Here is a 14,387-nt window from a genome sequence, read left to right as displayed (position 1 = left end):
TTCAAACACTTAAAATGTACATAATATAAATAATGAAACAATTTGAACACTTTAAAATGATACAATTGCGGTGGCCGCGCACCAGCCGCACCAAGCGCCCCTGCCGAGAGCTCCTGCTCGATCGGCTCGCACTCACTCTCATCGTGCGCTCGGCGCACACTAAGCCTTGCGCGTGACACACTGTCGTCCTCCTGGAGGTTGACCGGTGGCAGCGCAACTGCCACGACAAGTCCAGGGGTCGGCACGGCTGCCCACAACATCTTCCCCTTTTAATACCGAAGGGGTCGAACCGACGCGGGGGTATTCCACTAAGGGAATACCGGCGTGGTGACACCCTTCCGGCCGATGCTGCCAAGATGTTTGAACTCCGATGTTGTCGCGCTGAGCAGCGGTTGCTGCTACACTCGGCCCTCACCGCGATGGCGATAACGCAGCGGTGATGCTGCTGCTGTGCCGCTCCCTGGGACGGCGGCGATGAGGTGACGACGATGATGATTGCAATGATGATGACGATGATGATCCCGCGATGATGCTTGCCGATGATGATGATGCCGCGATGATGCTTGCCCCAGGGCAGCAGCGATGTATTTCTACAATGACGGGCGGCAGAGATGAAAAACTCGGGCGACATGGTTCCTCGCCCTCCTACGATGCTTTGACTGGAAAAAAATGTGTGTCCCGTTGCAACGGGGCTGCAGCCAGGGCGGCATGGCTCATCGCCCTCTATTTAAGCTGTGGCTGTAGCCGAGGCGCAATTGGCGACGCCTGTTCGACTGCATCCGGGACGGCAAGCTACCTCGTCCCCTCTGGATCACCCTGGCTGCAGCACAGTGTCCAGTAGGGTGAGATTAAACATCGCCCTGGCTGTAGTCGAACAGCCCAGTGGCGCATTAAACGGTGGGCGGACTGGGCGGCCGCCAGTGGCCCCGGCGATCTAGGGGCCCTCGTCATTGTGGATGTTCGACTTCGTATCTATTCCCCCCCCCCCTCCGGATGGGACTTCTATAATCTAGTTTAAAAAAAACTTTTTTTATTTATTCATTTTTTCCCATCGCTTTACTCACTGTATTTTGTCGAGGGCCCCGTACTGCAGAAAACCGGGGCCCCATACTACTCAAAGCAGCACATTTAATGTTCTAAGAAATCTGCCAGTACTGGCATCAAAGTCGCAAGCGAAGAACGCTGCAACACGCGCGCACAGCTCAAATCAATACCTCATCATCGTTGGCGCAAAGTATTGGGCAGAGCGAGAAACCGTCAATCTTTGCTGGTGTGGGTGGCCTGTGCACGAGACACCTAAACCCAAAACCACGCAGAGCAACTCCCAACTAACAAAATCGACATGCTTTCTCGTTCTACCTAATAGATCGGTAAACTTGAGAGAGTGAGAAAGTACGTTGAATTTGTCGCTTGGATTGCTGCTAAAATGGAATGCACAGAACGCTGTGCTTAACTACCACCGAAAACCCGTTACACAACACAAGCATACAACACACCCAAACCAAAATTTATAGGCCCCGAAACACAATATCAATACACCCGCTCGTAGCCGGTAAAATTAGCAGGAAAAATTGACTAACACCAAGCAAGCAACGGTGCTCCAGTGGGTAGAGGTTTCATTCGAGAAACGATTCCATCGATATCGATGTGTGCGCTTTTCAATTTGGCTTGGATGAAACGTGCCTGTGCTTGCTGGGGGCCCCTATACTTGTTTTGCAGATGTGTGCCGAAAACAGACAGCTTTCACGCGAAAAATGGTATTCACATCTCAAGCCTGAGATCGAGGAGCGTGCCTGCTTTTAACCCAAAACCTTAAATTTTCACGCGGGGCCCTGCTCATCTTTTGTGGTCAACTGACAAATAGGGGAAATCGGGAAGGGGTGGTATACATACGTCCAAAAAGGAACTGGGCCATGTTAATATTAAAATGATGTTTTATCACTATTGACATACAACTTTTTGCGTGGAGACAAGATAAAAAACCGATACAGCTATATTGAAGCCAAAACTCAAAGGTGGTTTACGGGGCCCCAACGATTATGTGGACTCTTCGATAAAGGGCCCCCGTCGGTAAGGGCCCCCGTCGGTAAGGAGGCCCCGTCGGTAAGGGGCCCCGTCAATAAGGGGCCCCGTCCATTTGGTGTCTTGGTGTGGATGGTCGGTGAACGAGCTCACCAAAAAAAAAACGCGGAGACACTTGCTGCTAAAATCCAATGCACAGAACACAGAACAGAACGCTGCGTTTAACCACAATGAAAACCCGTTACAACAGCCACAAGCACACATCATACACAGACAAAAATTTAAAGGCCCCTACACAGAATTTCAATACACCGGCTCGTAGCCGGAGAAATTAGCAGGAAAAATTGACACCAAGCTCGCGTCGATTTAAAAAGCCTAGGAAGGTCGTTTGGTCAACGGTGTTTCAGTGGGTTGAGGTTTCATTCGAGAAATGGTTAAATCGATGTCATTGTGTGCGCTCTTGGCTGGGATGAACCGTCCTGTTCTTGTATACGGGGCCCCTGCTACCGCTTTGCGATTGTGTGCCGAAAGCAGACAGCTGTTTCACACGAAAAATGGTATTCACATTCCTGGCCTAGGATAGTGGATTGTGTGTGTGTCTTTTAATGCAAAAAATAAAATTTTCATTCTTGGCCCTGGACCGAAGAGAAGGGGAAATGGGAAAGGTTTCAGGTTAGAAGGAAGGGGGGAAGGGTATAAAAATACTCAATATGGTTTTTATCGACTATTTATTTTTTGCGAATACAACAAGACCAAAAACCGTTACAGCTGCATCTACATACAGCCATACACAGCCATAATACGAAGAACAATCTCCATTGCCTCGGCCATTTGGGGGCCCCGTTGATGATCCCGTAGATTGAGGGGCCCCTTCCAATTGGTGTTGTCAACCCAATATACCCCAATTTTCCCTCAGGAGGTTATGTTTACTATCAGATTTACTATTACTACCAGACCTATCAGAAGCATATTTATTTTATTTATCAGAAGCAGAAAACATTTGCCTTTTTAACATGTGCAATATTTTTACCTTAGTTGGAAGCGCAGAACGCTGCGATACATGCCCACAGCTCAAAACAATATCATTTCATCATCGTTGGCCCAAAGCGTTGGATCAAATGTATTGAACGTTACGCACGAGTTGGGTAAAGCGAAAATCCGTTACAAGAGATGCCTCACGCAAACTTCATGCACATAAGACATTAAAAGGCTCCGAAACCGATCTTATCACAACGGTTCGTAGCCGGAGAAATTAGCAAGCAAAATTGGTTGACACCAAGCACGCTCTTTTTATCTGTTGAGGTTTCGTTCAAGAATCGATTCCGAAGGTAAACTTTCGAAGTAGAAAAAATAATTTCTTTCGTTTAAGTTATAGAGAAACACATTTGTTTTATTTTTCTAATACATCGAGTTTGTTTTTATTTATTTTTATTATTAGCTTAGCCTTGCCAGCTATCTAAAAATATGTTGAGATGCCTGATTTCAACTAAAAGTTCTTCTTCTGTGAGAACTTCAACTTTTTGTTCGGGTTGTTTCGGCAAGCACATTTCTTATGCTTTTAATTTAGTTAGTTAAAGCTACCAGAATCTCGAATCCTGCGGGTCGATTGTCCCCTCAAGGTATTTATAGTTTGCCGTATTTCTCGAGTAGCTCGTAAGGGATCGCCGATCCTACGTTCACCAGATTTCGTTCGTTTATGGTTTCGTGATAAAGCCGATCACTGTTGCACCCGCGCACGGTGTGGCTAGCTTTTGCTGTCCTGTGCCAACTTCTTTCGTAGTGTGCGATCGATTTGGCCGTTAAGTTTTGCACACTTCGCCAATGAAGCGACAGTGTGTGTTCAATTCCATTGATAAAGCCGATCACTGTTGCACCCGCGCACGGTGTGGCTAGCTTTTGCTGTCCTGTGCCAACTTCTTTCGTAGTGTGCGATCGATTTGGCCGTTAAGTTTTGCACACTTCGCCAATGAAGCGACAGTGTGTGTTCAATTCCATTGATAAAGCCGATCACTGTTGCACCCGCGCACGGTGTGGCTAGCTTTTGCTGTCCTGTGCCAACTTCTTTCGTAGTGTGCGATCGATTTGGCCGTTAAGTTTTGCACACTTCGCCAATGAAGCGACAGTGTGTGTTCAATTCCATTGATAAAGCCGATCACTGTTACACCCGCACAGGGTGTGACTAGCTTTTGCTGTCCTGTACCAACTTCTTTCGTAGTGTGCGATCGATTTGGCCGTTAAATTTTGCACACTTCGCCAATGAAGCGACAGTGTGTGTTCAATTCCATTGATAAAGCCGATCACTGTTACACCCGCACAGGGTGTGACTAGCTTTTGCTGTCCTGTGCCAACTTCTTTCGTAGTGTGCGATCGATTTGACCGTTAAGTTTTGCACACTTCGCCAATGAAGCGACAGTGTGTGTTCAATTCCATTGATAAAGCCGATCACTGTTACACCCGCACAGGGTGTGACTAGCTTTTGCTGTCCTGTGCCAACTTCTTTCGTAGTGTGCGATCGATTTGACCGTTAAGAATTTTTAATATTTAAAGAGCCAGAAGATCGCTGAATAGGTCAGAAGGACCAAAACAGTACAGGAGATCGCACCAGCACACAACAGCGTGAACAGGGTCAGTTAATACCGCTTAGTTATCCAGTGCCAGTAAGTTTTTTTTCTCACAAATAATTGCAAGTCAGTGTTGTAAGCTGTGTTAGAAACATCTTTTGGTGCACCGTCGATCAGTAAACAACCAATGTGAAGCTACAAGTACAAAAGCCTAGAGCGTGTGTAAGAACTTTTGCGGTAACGTTCTCACCATTTGAATTGCTGAAAGTGATCGCGTTTCAGCTGTACAAGTACAAGTGCTGTGAAGTTTGTAAGAACGATCCTTTAGCGCACCGGTGATTGCTGAATTTTTGCGGTGACGTTCTGACCATTTCTAGGGTATAGAGTAATAGGTAAGGAAAAATTGATCGCTGTTTTAGAAGTATTAGTAAACTAGAAATACATTTGAATTGTGTGTTTTCCAGTTTCGCACTATGGCACTCCCAACCAGCGATGTATGGCTGCATTACGTGAAATCTGAAGGTGGAGGTAAATGTCGTTACTGCCAACAGGTAGTGTCGTACACTAAGGGCTCAACATCTAACTTGAAACGGCATCTCAGTCGTAAACATCCTACTGTTCCGTTGCATAGAAATAACCCTCCATCGACAACTGATTCTGAATTAGATTCACCGTTGGAATGTACCTCAGCAGAAAGAAACGTGAGCAGCCCGCTGGCCAATTATTTCCCATCCAATAAGGCTATGAGCGCAGAATCGAAGAAAAAAATTGATACTCTATTGCTTTTAATGATATGTAAAGAGTATCAACCGTTTTCTGTAGTAGAAAACGAGTATTTTGCGCGTTTTGTTAAGGCTTTAAACCCTAAATACGTTCTACCTACAAGAAAGAGTATTTCAAACGGTGCGTTACCAGCGCTTTATAACGATACGCTCAAAGTCGTGCAAACCAACTTACTCACAGCATCAACAATTTCTTTAACTGCTGATTGTTGGACAAGTATCAATAATGATAGTTTTTGTGCAGTTACAGCACATTATATTAACAGTAAATACGAACTGTGTTCACAGTTATTAGATTGCTCTGAGTTTTGCAAAAGTCACACCGGGAAGAATGTAGCTGATTTGATCACGAATATAACTGACTCCTTTAATATTACCAGCAAATTAGTCACTTTGGTTACAGATAACGCTAGCAATATGCTATCAGCTGCAACACTTTTAAATATTTCTCATCTCCCGTGTGGTGCCCATACCTTAAATTTAGTAGTTAAAGATGCACTTCCTAAGATTTCGTCTACATTAGAGAAAGTTAAAAATGTAGTCATGCACTTCAAAAAAAGCTCAAAAGCTGCCAATAAGCTTTCTGAAATGCAAACGAGTTTAAATCACCCTGAACTAAAACTAAAACAAGATTGTCCCACTCGATGGAATTCCACGTACGACATGTTAGATCGTATTAAACAAAATAGGATCCCACTAGCATCGTGTATTGCCACACTGAAAATCAAATCCAAGCTAGATGAAGACGATTGGTGCATCATAGAACAGGCTACCAAAATCTTGAAGCTTTTTAACACAGTTACCGTCGAAATTATGGCGGAAAAAACAGTGACAATTTCAATAATGGGGTTTTTAACTAGGTCCTTATTGCAAAAAATGAAGGAAAAAAGAGAGAAAGAAATCTTTCATGAAAAGGTAGCTGAACTAGTAGACGTACTAATAGTTGGACTTGAAGACAGGTTTGAGGCAACAAATAATTTAGAAATTGTGTCATGCGGGATTTTCCTAGACCCAAGATTTAAAAAAGTAGGATTTTTGGGAAACAATGCGCAATACCAAGACACATACGAAAAAATAATTCAAAAGATGCTTCCACATTATAACACTAATAGCATTGATAGACTCGAGGAAAGCGATAACGGTAGCGATAGTGATGAGGATATTTGGCAACCATTAAAAAAAGTTCGCAATACAGAACATTCAATCAGTCCTTCTAGAATTCTTGCCGCGATTGAACTGGATCGCTATTTGTCTGAACAAAATCTACAGGTAAAATGCGATCCATTTATCTGGTGGAAGGAAAGAGAAGTAGTATATCCTATATTATCAACGCTTGCTAAAAAATATCTCAGTATTCCTGCGTCTTCTGTTCCTTGTGAACGCATATTTTCAAAAGCAGGTTACATCTTAACGGAGAAAAGAAATAGGTTGACGTCAAAAAAATTAAAAGAAATGATTTTTGTCCAACATAATTTCAAAAACCTACAACTGTAATGAATCAGCATTCGATTTGCAAAAAATAGAGGCTCCAATAATCTAAATGAGTGTTTAAGTTACTATAGATTTTTAATTTTTATTCAGGAGCAACGGTCCGAAAAGACCGTATTGCTTGAAGTATAGAATTTTATAATAGATAAGAAAATGTGAATAACTTTTGAACCAAATTTTGTAAATTAATTTATAGGTGATTATAGCATCATGAATTAGCAGTGAACGTATGAATGACTTGAAACGTCTAATATATAATGTAAATATAGTTTTAAGTTAGAAACTTATAGTATGTTATGATGAGTTTACGAAAAGAAAAGAAAACGAAATTAAACAAAAGGTATTGTTCGTATTTCACTGCAAAGTTAAAATTCCGTCAAATTGACTGGTACCGTAAACCTAGTGTTAATCAACAACTAATAAGATTCTTACATTTGTACTATTTTGATTTCTAAAGCTACGCACGTCTCTAATTATGAACACAGTTATCAAGTCGTACGACTTTAATAACATGGCCTTTATAGGTTCGATTCCTTACCTCTTTTGTTCCGGGTTCCGGGTAAGCTCTTTTGTTGCCAGTATACTAAGAGGTTTCATGAACACTCCAAACATTTTTGGGAAGCCATACTAGCCGGAGGTGCATGCAAAGCAATGACGGAAAAAGTAAAATACGTATTAAATGTGGCTTCTAACATTTACTACTATTGGTTGACTACGATTCCTCACGATTCCGGTTGATTCCGGTCGATTCCGAACGATTCCAACGATTCTAGATGATTCCGGTCGATTCCGGGCGATTTCAGTCGATTCCGGTCGATTGCGACTGTTCACGTTTCGGCCGCCGCGCATCTGTCAATGCTGGCTGTCGTACATTTGAGCCAGGAATGTCGCGCACTGAGTTCCTCAATATCGTTCGACATGCAATCTAGCTTATTGTGTTACTGTTTGTATCTATTTGTATTAGGTTATGCACTGAATAAATGACATGAAATGAAATGGAATTCCGACTATTCCGACGATTCCGGACGATTCCGGACGATTCCGGACGATTACGGTCGATTCCGGGCTATTCCGATCGATTCCGGACGATTCCGGACGATTCCGGGCGATTCCGGGCAACTCCGGTCGATTCCGGGCGATTCCGGTCGATTCCGGGCGATTCCGACGATTCCGGACGATTCCGGACGATTCCGGACGATTACGGTCGATTCCGGGCTATTCCGATCGATTCCGGACGATTCCGGACGATTCCGGGCGATTCCGGGCAACTCCGGTCGATTCCGGGCGATTCCGGTCGATTCCGGACGATTCCGGGCGATTCCGGGCGATTCCGGACGATGCCGGACGATTCCGGGCGATTCCGGTCGATTCCGGGCGATTCCGGGCGATTCCGGTCGATTCCGGTCGATTCCGGACGATTCCGGGCGATTCCGGGCGATTCCGGACGATGCCGGACGATTCCGGGCGATTCCGGGCGATTCCGGGCGATTCCGGGCGATTCCGGACGATTCCAGTGGAACTAGCGATTCCGTTTCTCTGGAGTCGGAATCGGAATCATACTTGCCGGAATCGGAGCGGAACCGTGGGTGCGATCCGGCGAACCCATCTCTAGTTGATTCTAGCTTCCGTTCCGTATGTACGTGTGTGTGTTTGTGTGTATGTACGTATCCTGTCCTGCTATCACTGACAAGTGTCAAACATAAACAAGTGCGGAATAAAGCTGTGGTGTGTGCAAAAAACAATGTAGTGTAGTTCACGGCTTTACGCTACTCAGTACCAGTGTCTCCTTTCTTTTCCAAGTTGCTGAGTACGTCGGGGTTTGGTAGAAGTGCCAAACGATTAGCTGCGCAGACGATTTGTTTTCCGGCAGCTGTGCGCAGTGTAACCACGCGAACGACTCCGTCCTTGCCTGGGTGAACTGCAACGATGCGGCCCATCGGCCACGAGGTATGATGCATGTTGTCTTTCTTGATGATCACAAGCTGGTTTTCTTACAGTGACACCGATTGCCCGCCGCAGTGTTTGGCTCGCGCTTGCAGTTGTTGAAGGTACAGTATCGGACAGAATGATAGGACCCTAGTGTTTTCAACGCAGGATGCACCCGTTGGGACAGGTTTATGTGTGGTTTGTGTGTTTGTGTTTGAGTGTGTGTGCATGTGTGTGTATGTGTGTGTGTACATGTGTGTGTGCATGTGTGTGTGTATATGTATGTTTGAATGTGTTTTGGTGTGTGTGTTTGTTTCACAAGTAGGTCGTTTCGGATGGTTTTGTTAGTAGTTTTTTTTGTGTTTTGGGTTAGGTTTTTGATGTAATAAGCAGGACCTCCGCCCTCGCGATCAGTGTTTTTTTGATATATTGACAATTTTACGGTCTTCTTTCGCCGTGGTCTTCTGAAGACGTGCGGTTGACTTGCGCGTTTCGGTTGTCCAAGCGCGTTTCGGTTGTCTAAGCGCGTTTCGGTTGTGTAAAAACATGGACACGGCTGATCCCGTGCATTGCCTGCGTTCTGCTTCTATGCGCAATGAATTACATCGTTTTCGAGCAGCGAAAAAATCGCATGGATAAAAACTATCAATGAGTAAGCGAGTGAGCGTCTACCCATTTAAATCGAGAACAGAATACTGCCGTGCTCATGAAACAAAACGCCCATTGAAAAGAACAACTGCGCACCAGCTCAATGCACGCACCAAGTTTTCCATGCGCACACAACGTTCAACGCAGAGATGCACGTAGGCCTTTCAATGGCGTGCACTGGAGAAACACCTGTGAGGGAATGCCGAGTTCATTGCTATTGTGCGCGTGTCCATTTTGCATCGCTGCGCATGCACATTCATCAATCAGCACACCTGCGTTGTCGTCCGAGGAACAAGAGCTACTGTCGATGCAAACTTTAATTTTTGTCCAAGTGCAAACGCACGCTGTTTCACATGATAACACACATTATCAGAATACTTTCAACGCAATATGACATAATGGCAAGCTACGTTTTTCAGACACAAACCCGCGCACTTGCAAATACACATTAAAAAGCACACTCTCTTTCTACTACACACACTCACACACACACACACACACACACACACACACACACACACACACACACACACACACACACACACACACACACACACACACACACACACACACACACACACACACACACACACACACACACACACACACACACACACATACACACACACACATACACACACACACACACACACACACAAACACATACACACACACACATACACACACAAACACAAGTAACGTGGTAAAACAAGTGCTCGGTGCGTTCCAAAAATCAGGGTCCTATCTTAATGTCCGATACTGTACGCTGTATTCCTAACAATTCTCCTATTTCTTTTGGTAGTTTTCCGCTATTGTGCAAGGAGCACACTCGCTCTCGATCTGCGTTTGTCGTTAGATGATTTTTTTTACTCATGTTTTGTCGAACATAAAAAAACTAATTTTGGAATCCAGGAAGTTTACTTTGTTGAAGTTCTGCAAACACATAAAAATGTTACTTTTACCACGTTTTATGAAGACAAAACAACAGTTTAACTTACGCAATAAACACAAAAGCTGGGGAAGCTTGCAGTGATTTTATAGCTTTATGTATTCTGAAACATCCAAACTAAATTTTTCATGCACGTTTCCAGTTGTATTGTTTTGAAATAATCTGAATTTTGCTTAAATTCCTAGGTCCATAAATGACTGCAGGTTGATCCCGCGTACTTTGACAAATCTGGATTTGACAATTAGGGAACCACAGATTTATAAAAAGCTTAGCAGTCTCCATAGGTATCCCCGTTCATGATGGCGACCAAAATCAGATACATAAACTTGCCTGTTGTCTATTTATCCACCTTGCTCAAATGACGCTTTCAGATACAGCACACGTAATTCAATTAGGTACACTTGAACTAAATGATTGATTGTTTGAAATGAAATGAACTTTGCGGGTTGAAATTAATTTTATGGTAATCATTAGTGCTCTGCACATATTTTATATTTTTTCCCGTTAAAAATATATGTGTGTGGATAATTTTGCGTAATCAACATAACTTTCTATGGATGGGTTACGTTTTTGAGCTGCTTATTTGTCTAAAAAACAAGTGTCTTCAATTAAATTTCACTAGGTGTAGCTGTGCGATACGTATATACTGGTGAGTTGCTCACTCAAAAGCAATCAGCTGCAGGTAAAAGTAAGGCTCAGCCCTCTACGTTACGCTAGCGTTACGCGTAACGCCTGTTTATCACAAACCCAAGCAGCATTTTTGCACGCCTGTTTTAACCGCCGTGGATGAGCAAATTAATAGATTATCATGTCATATTATTGCTTATTTTTACATGATTATTAGAAAAGCAACAATTTTTGAACAATCATATAAAAGAACGGCAATCGCTAATAAAGATAAAACTCATTGATACTTCATGAGTATAAATAAATTATAGTATTACTATTAGGCCATCATTTTTAACAGCAATCAGAGTTGTAACAACTTCAAGTATTATAATTAATAAAAATATTATAAATAAGAAAGGGTTACTTATAAAAATGATTATTTATTTATTTTCCCAGCTATTGATAAAGCAGGATAATGAAATATAAACAAATATTTATTAACTTCATTAACCTAACTTTAAAAAAGAGCCCTCGCACCTAAAGTAATGGTTATTCAAAATGGCCGGAACAATAGATTGAATAGGTAATAATTATATTTCATATATACAATTTATTTATAAATATTTTTAATATTTTATATTTTCTAATCATAGGAAATTTTACTCCATTTGAAAGCTTTTGGGATGTTCATGAACTTCCTTCTGTCAGACTATTTTTCATAAATCATAATGCAACAATGAAAAATCTTGAACTTTTGATTTACTTGTTATTTAAAAATTTAATCTCGTAGAAATCGATTCATCTTAAAGCAATTAACTTTTTTATCGCAATTTAAAATATTTTTTGTTCAAATAATGGACACTGGTCGGTCGCCTGGATGACAAAAGCTGAAATACAAATGCTGCTTGGGAATATTTTAAGGGATGTAACGCTTCTGCAATGTAACGTAGAGGGCTGAGCCTTACTTTTACCAAATATTTTAGGGTGTGCACATTTTAAAAAACGCATTTCCCATGTGCCTAATAAATACAAAATACACATACCGATCGTACTACCAAAGTCGATTAGTTGATCCCGAACCCATTCCATAAACTTACACTGAATACAAATCGGTCCTGGAAATGATCCTGACCCAATATTTATCCTGGAAGCTTTTTATATCGTTTCTGGAACTGATCACTAACCCATAGTGGCCCTGGAACTGATTAAAAAAATATATATCAGAACTGAAACTGATCCTGACACCATAATGGGTTGTGACCAGACATGGTGCTAACAAGTGCAGTGGTTTTCCTTTTTGTTTACTTGTTGATGCAACATCGGTGGATCTTGCGATATTTACTGACCATCAGGCTATGTCAGGGGTCTCCAAACTACGGCCGGCGGGCCACATGCGGCCCTCGAGAGCCTATAATGCGGCTCGCGGTGATGTTACAAAGGATAATGTAAATATCTTATTAATTTCACAATTTTCATCAAATTTTCAATTTTTATCATTCAGTTTCATCAAATCAAAACCAAATTAAAATTTTATTTTTATTTAAACTGAGCAATGCTGAGCGAGAAAAATGTTACCGTGACATTTTTATATGATGATGATGATGAGTCCCACCTCTTACCTCGATATAGTATTGAGAGGAACGATTGTATATTATCGATAATTGTGTTGTTGTAAATTAGTAATTATGCAAATAATCAAATCATAAGGCAAGTAAGTATTTCAAGAACGTGGTGGCTACAAAACTTCTTTCTTCTCCTCTTTATGAAGCAGTCATGGTCGGTCTCAATACATGGTACCTGCTTTCGTTTCTCTTGTATAGCCGGTTCAACCTACAACCAACTAATGGCGATAGAGAACCACTTTCAAAACTATCTCACAGCGTACTTTTTCCTTATTCCGTTACTGTACAATTTATGACGATTCACGTTTCGGGTTGCATTGGACCAGACCACTACCCCCAGGAAAGTTATCAAATTATATATACTATTTTTCGCGCGCGTGTCTCAATGCTATATCGACTCATTCTTTTCCTTTATTTTTGTTTTTGTGTTAACTTGTTTATTTATTTTAACTTTTTTAAATTTCATTTTAAAAAGATATATAGAAAAAGATAAAAGCAAAAAACAAAAAAAAAGCTAAAATCATCATCATCATCAAAGCTGGTGATGACAAGTGAGGTTTACACAACAAGTGACTAAAACATTTATTTATCAATTTATATTTCATTCACGCTTTCGCGGATTTCGTCTTTTCTAAATTAATCTACTTCCTTACTATTGTCACAACAGTCATACTTCATACAATAGTGGCCTTGATGTGAGTTGCACACATTCTCTTAAATTGGGGTATAGTCTCTGCATTACAAACTACTCTGGGCATCATATTAAAAGTTTGTACGCCTTTGAAAAACAAAGAGTTCATTGCTGATACTGTCTCAACCTTAGGAACTCTCGGATCTGCTGCTCTTCTTGTGTTGTAGTCGTGCGCATTTAATCCTCGAACAACCCGATCACAAAGATATTGAGGCAAGTGACTGTTCAGGAGTTTATAAACAAAAATCATTGTTTGGTACATTACCCGCTGTTTCACCGACATCCATTTTAGGGTATCCAGCATAATCAATGACGACGTATACCATCCGCATCCTAGAATAGCTCGCATTGCTCTGTTTTGCAGTTTTTGCATTCTTGTCATTTGTCCTGCATTAGCCATAAAAAGAATTGACGGACAAAAATCCAGATGTGGAGCCATAAGAGACTTGTAAAGCTGTATCTTTGCAAAAACACTTAAGTCTTTTTTTAGTCGACAAATAATCCCGCATTTTTTCGCCATTTTCTTAATGATATTATCAATATGGCTTTTAAATTTCAGTTTCATAGCGGTATATATTAAAATTTTCCTGGAAGCATCGGAAAGTAACGAAATAAAAATTAATCTTTCCTTTCTGCTCAAAGAACTTAAAACTTAGTCATCTTACTGCATACATCCTACGTAAAAAGTAATCTTACAGCCGCAGGAAAGTAACTCAGCGTCAAACTTCACTAGAGTTTAAGTAAAGAGATTATGAAAAAATAATAGATGCTGGAGCAAAATGGCTTTGCTGTTCTCTTTTAATTTTTTTATTATAATCCTAATCACTAGAAATGAAAGTGAAAGTATAAATTTCAATTAAAATCGAAACATTTCAAGCAAATAACCGCCAACGAAAATTTAAATTTATATTCCAATCGTTAAACGCCATATCTTATGCAATCCGCATACACGATATCGGGGTTTGCGTATGTGCTAAGCAATGACCTCACCTGACTATCGTACAACATTCCCGGGGCCTTCTCTACAAGAGGCTAAAGATAGCCGACGCCGCTTAGTTTGCAAGTTATGCAAAGCAGGCGTGTAGATTT

The 14,387-nt window shown here is 41.6% G+C and overlaps 3 protein-coding genes across 5 annotated transcripts in view; all 3 read left to right on the top strand.

Annotated features, from left to right (window-relative positions):
• The window catches only part of LOC133393619 (uncharacterized), an 81,645-nt gene that overhangs the window by 29,786 nt on the left and 37,472 nt on the right, over nucleotides 1-14,387 (top strand). The window lies entirely within an intron of this gene.
• LOC133393612 (uncharacterized) overlaps nucleotides 1-14,387 on the top strand; it is a 159,473-nt gene that overhangs the window by 134,156 nt on the left and 10,930 nt on the right. The window lies entirely within an intron of this gene.
• On the top strand, nucleotides 5,057-7,522 carry LOC133393614 (E3 SUMO-protein ligase ZBED1-like). The gene has a single exon (XM_061659269.1). The coding sequence runs from the start codon at nucleotides 5,057-5,059 to the stop codon at nucleotides 6,857-6,859; it is 1,803 nt and encodes a 600-aa protein (XP_061515253.1). The 3' UTR covers nucleotides 6,860-7,522.

This window comes from Anopheles gambiae, chromosome 3, assembly GCF_943734735.2.
Source record: "Anopheles gambiae chromosome 3, idAnoGambNW_F1_1, whole genome shotgun sequence".
Lineage (NCBI taxonomy): Eukaryota > Metazoa > Arthropoda > Insecta > Diptera > Culicidae > Anopheles > Anopheles gambiae.
The sequence above is the reverse complement of the archived record's forward strand: the minus strand, read 5'-3'. Positions and strand labels throughout refer to the sequence as shown.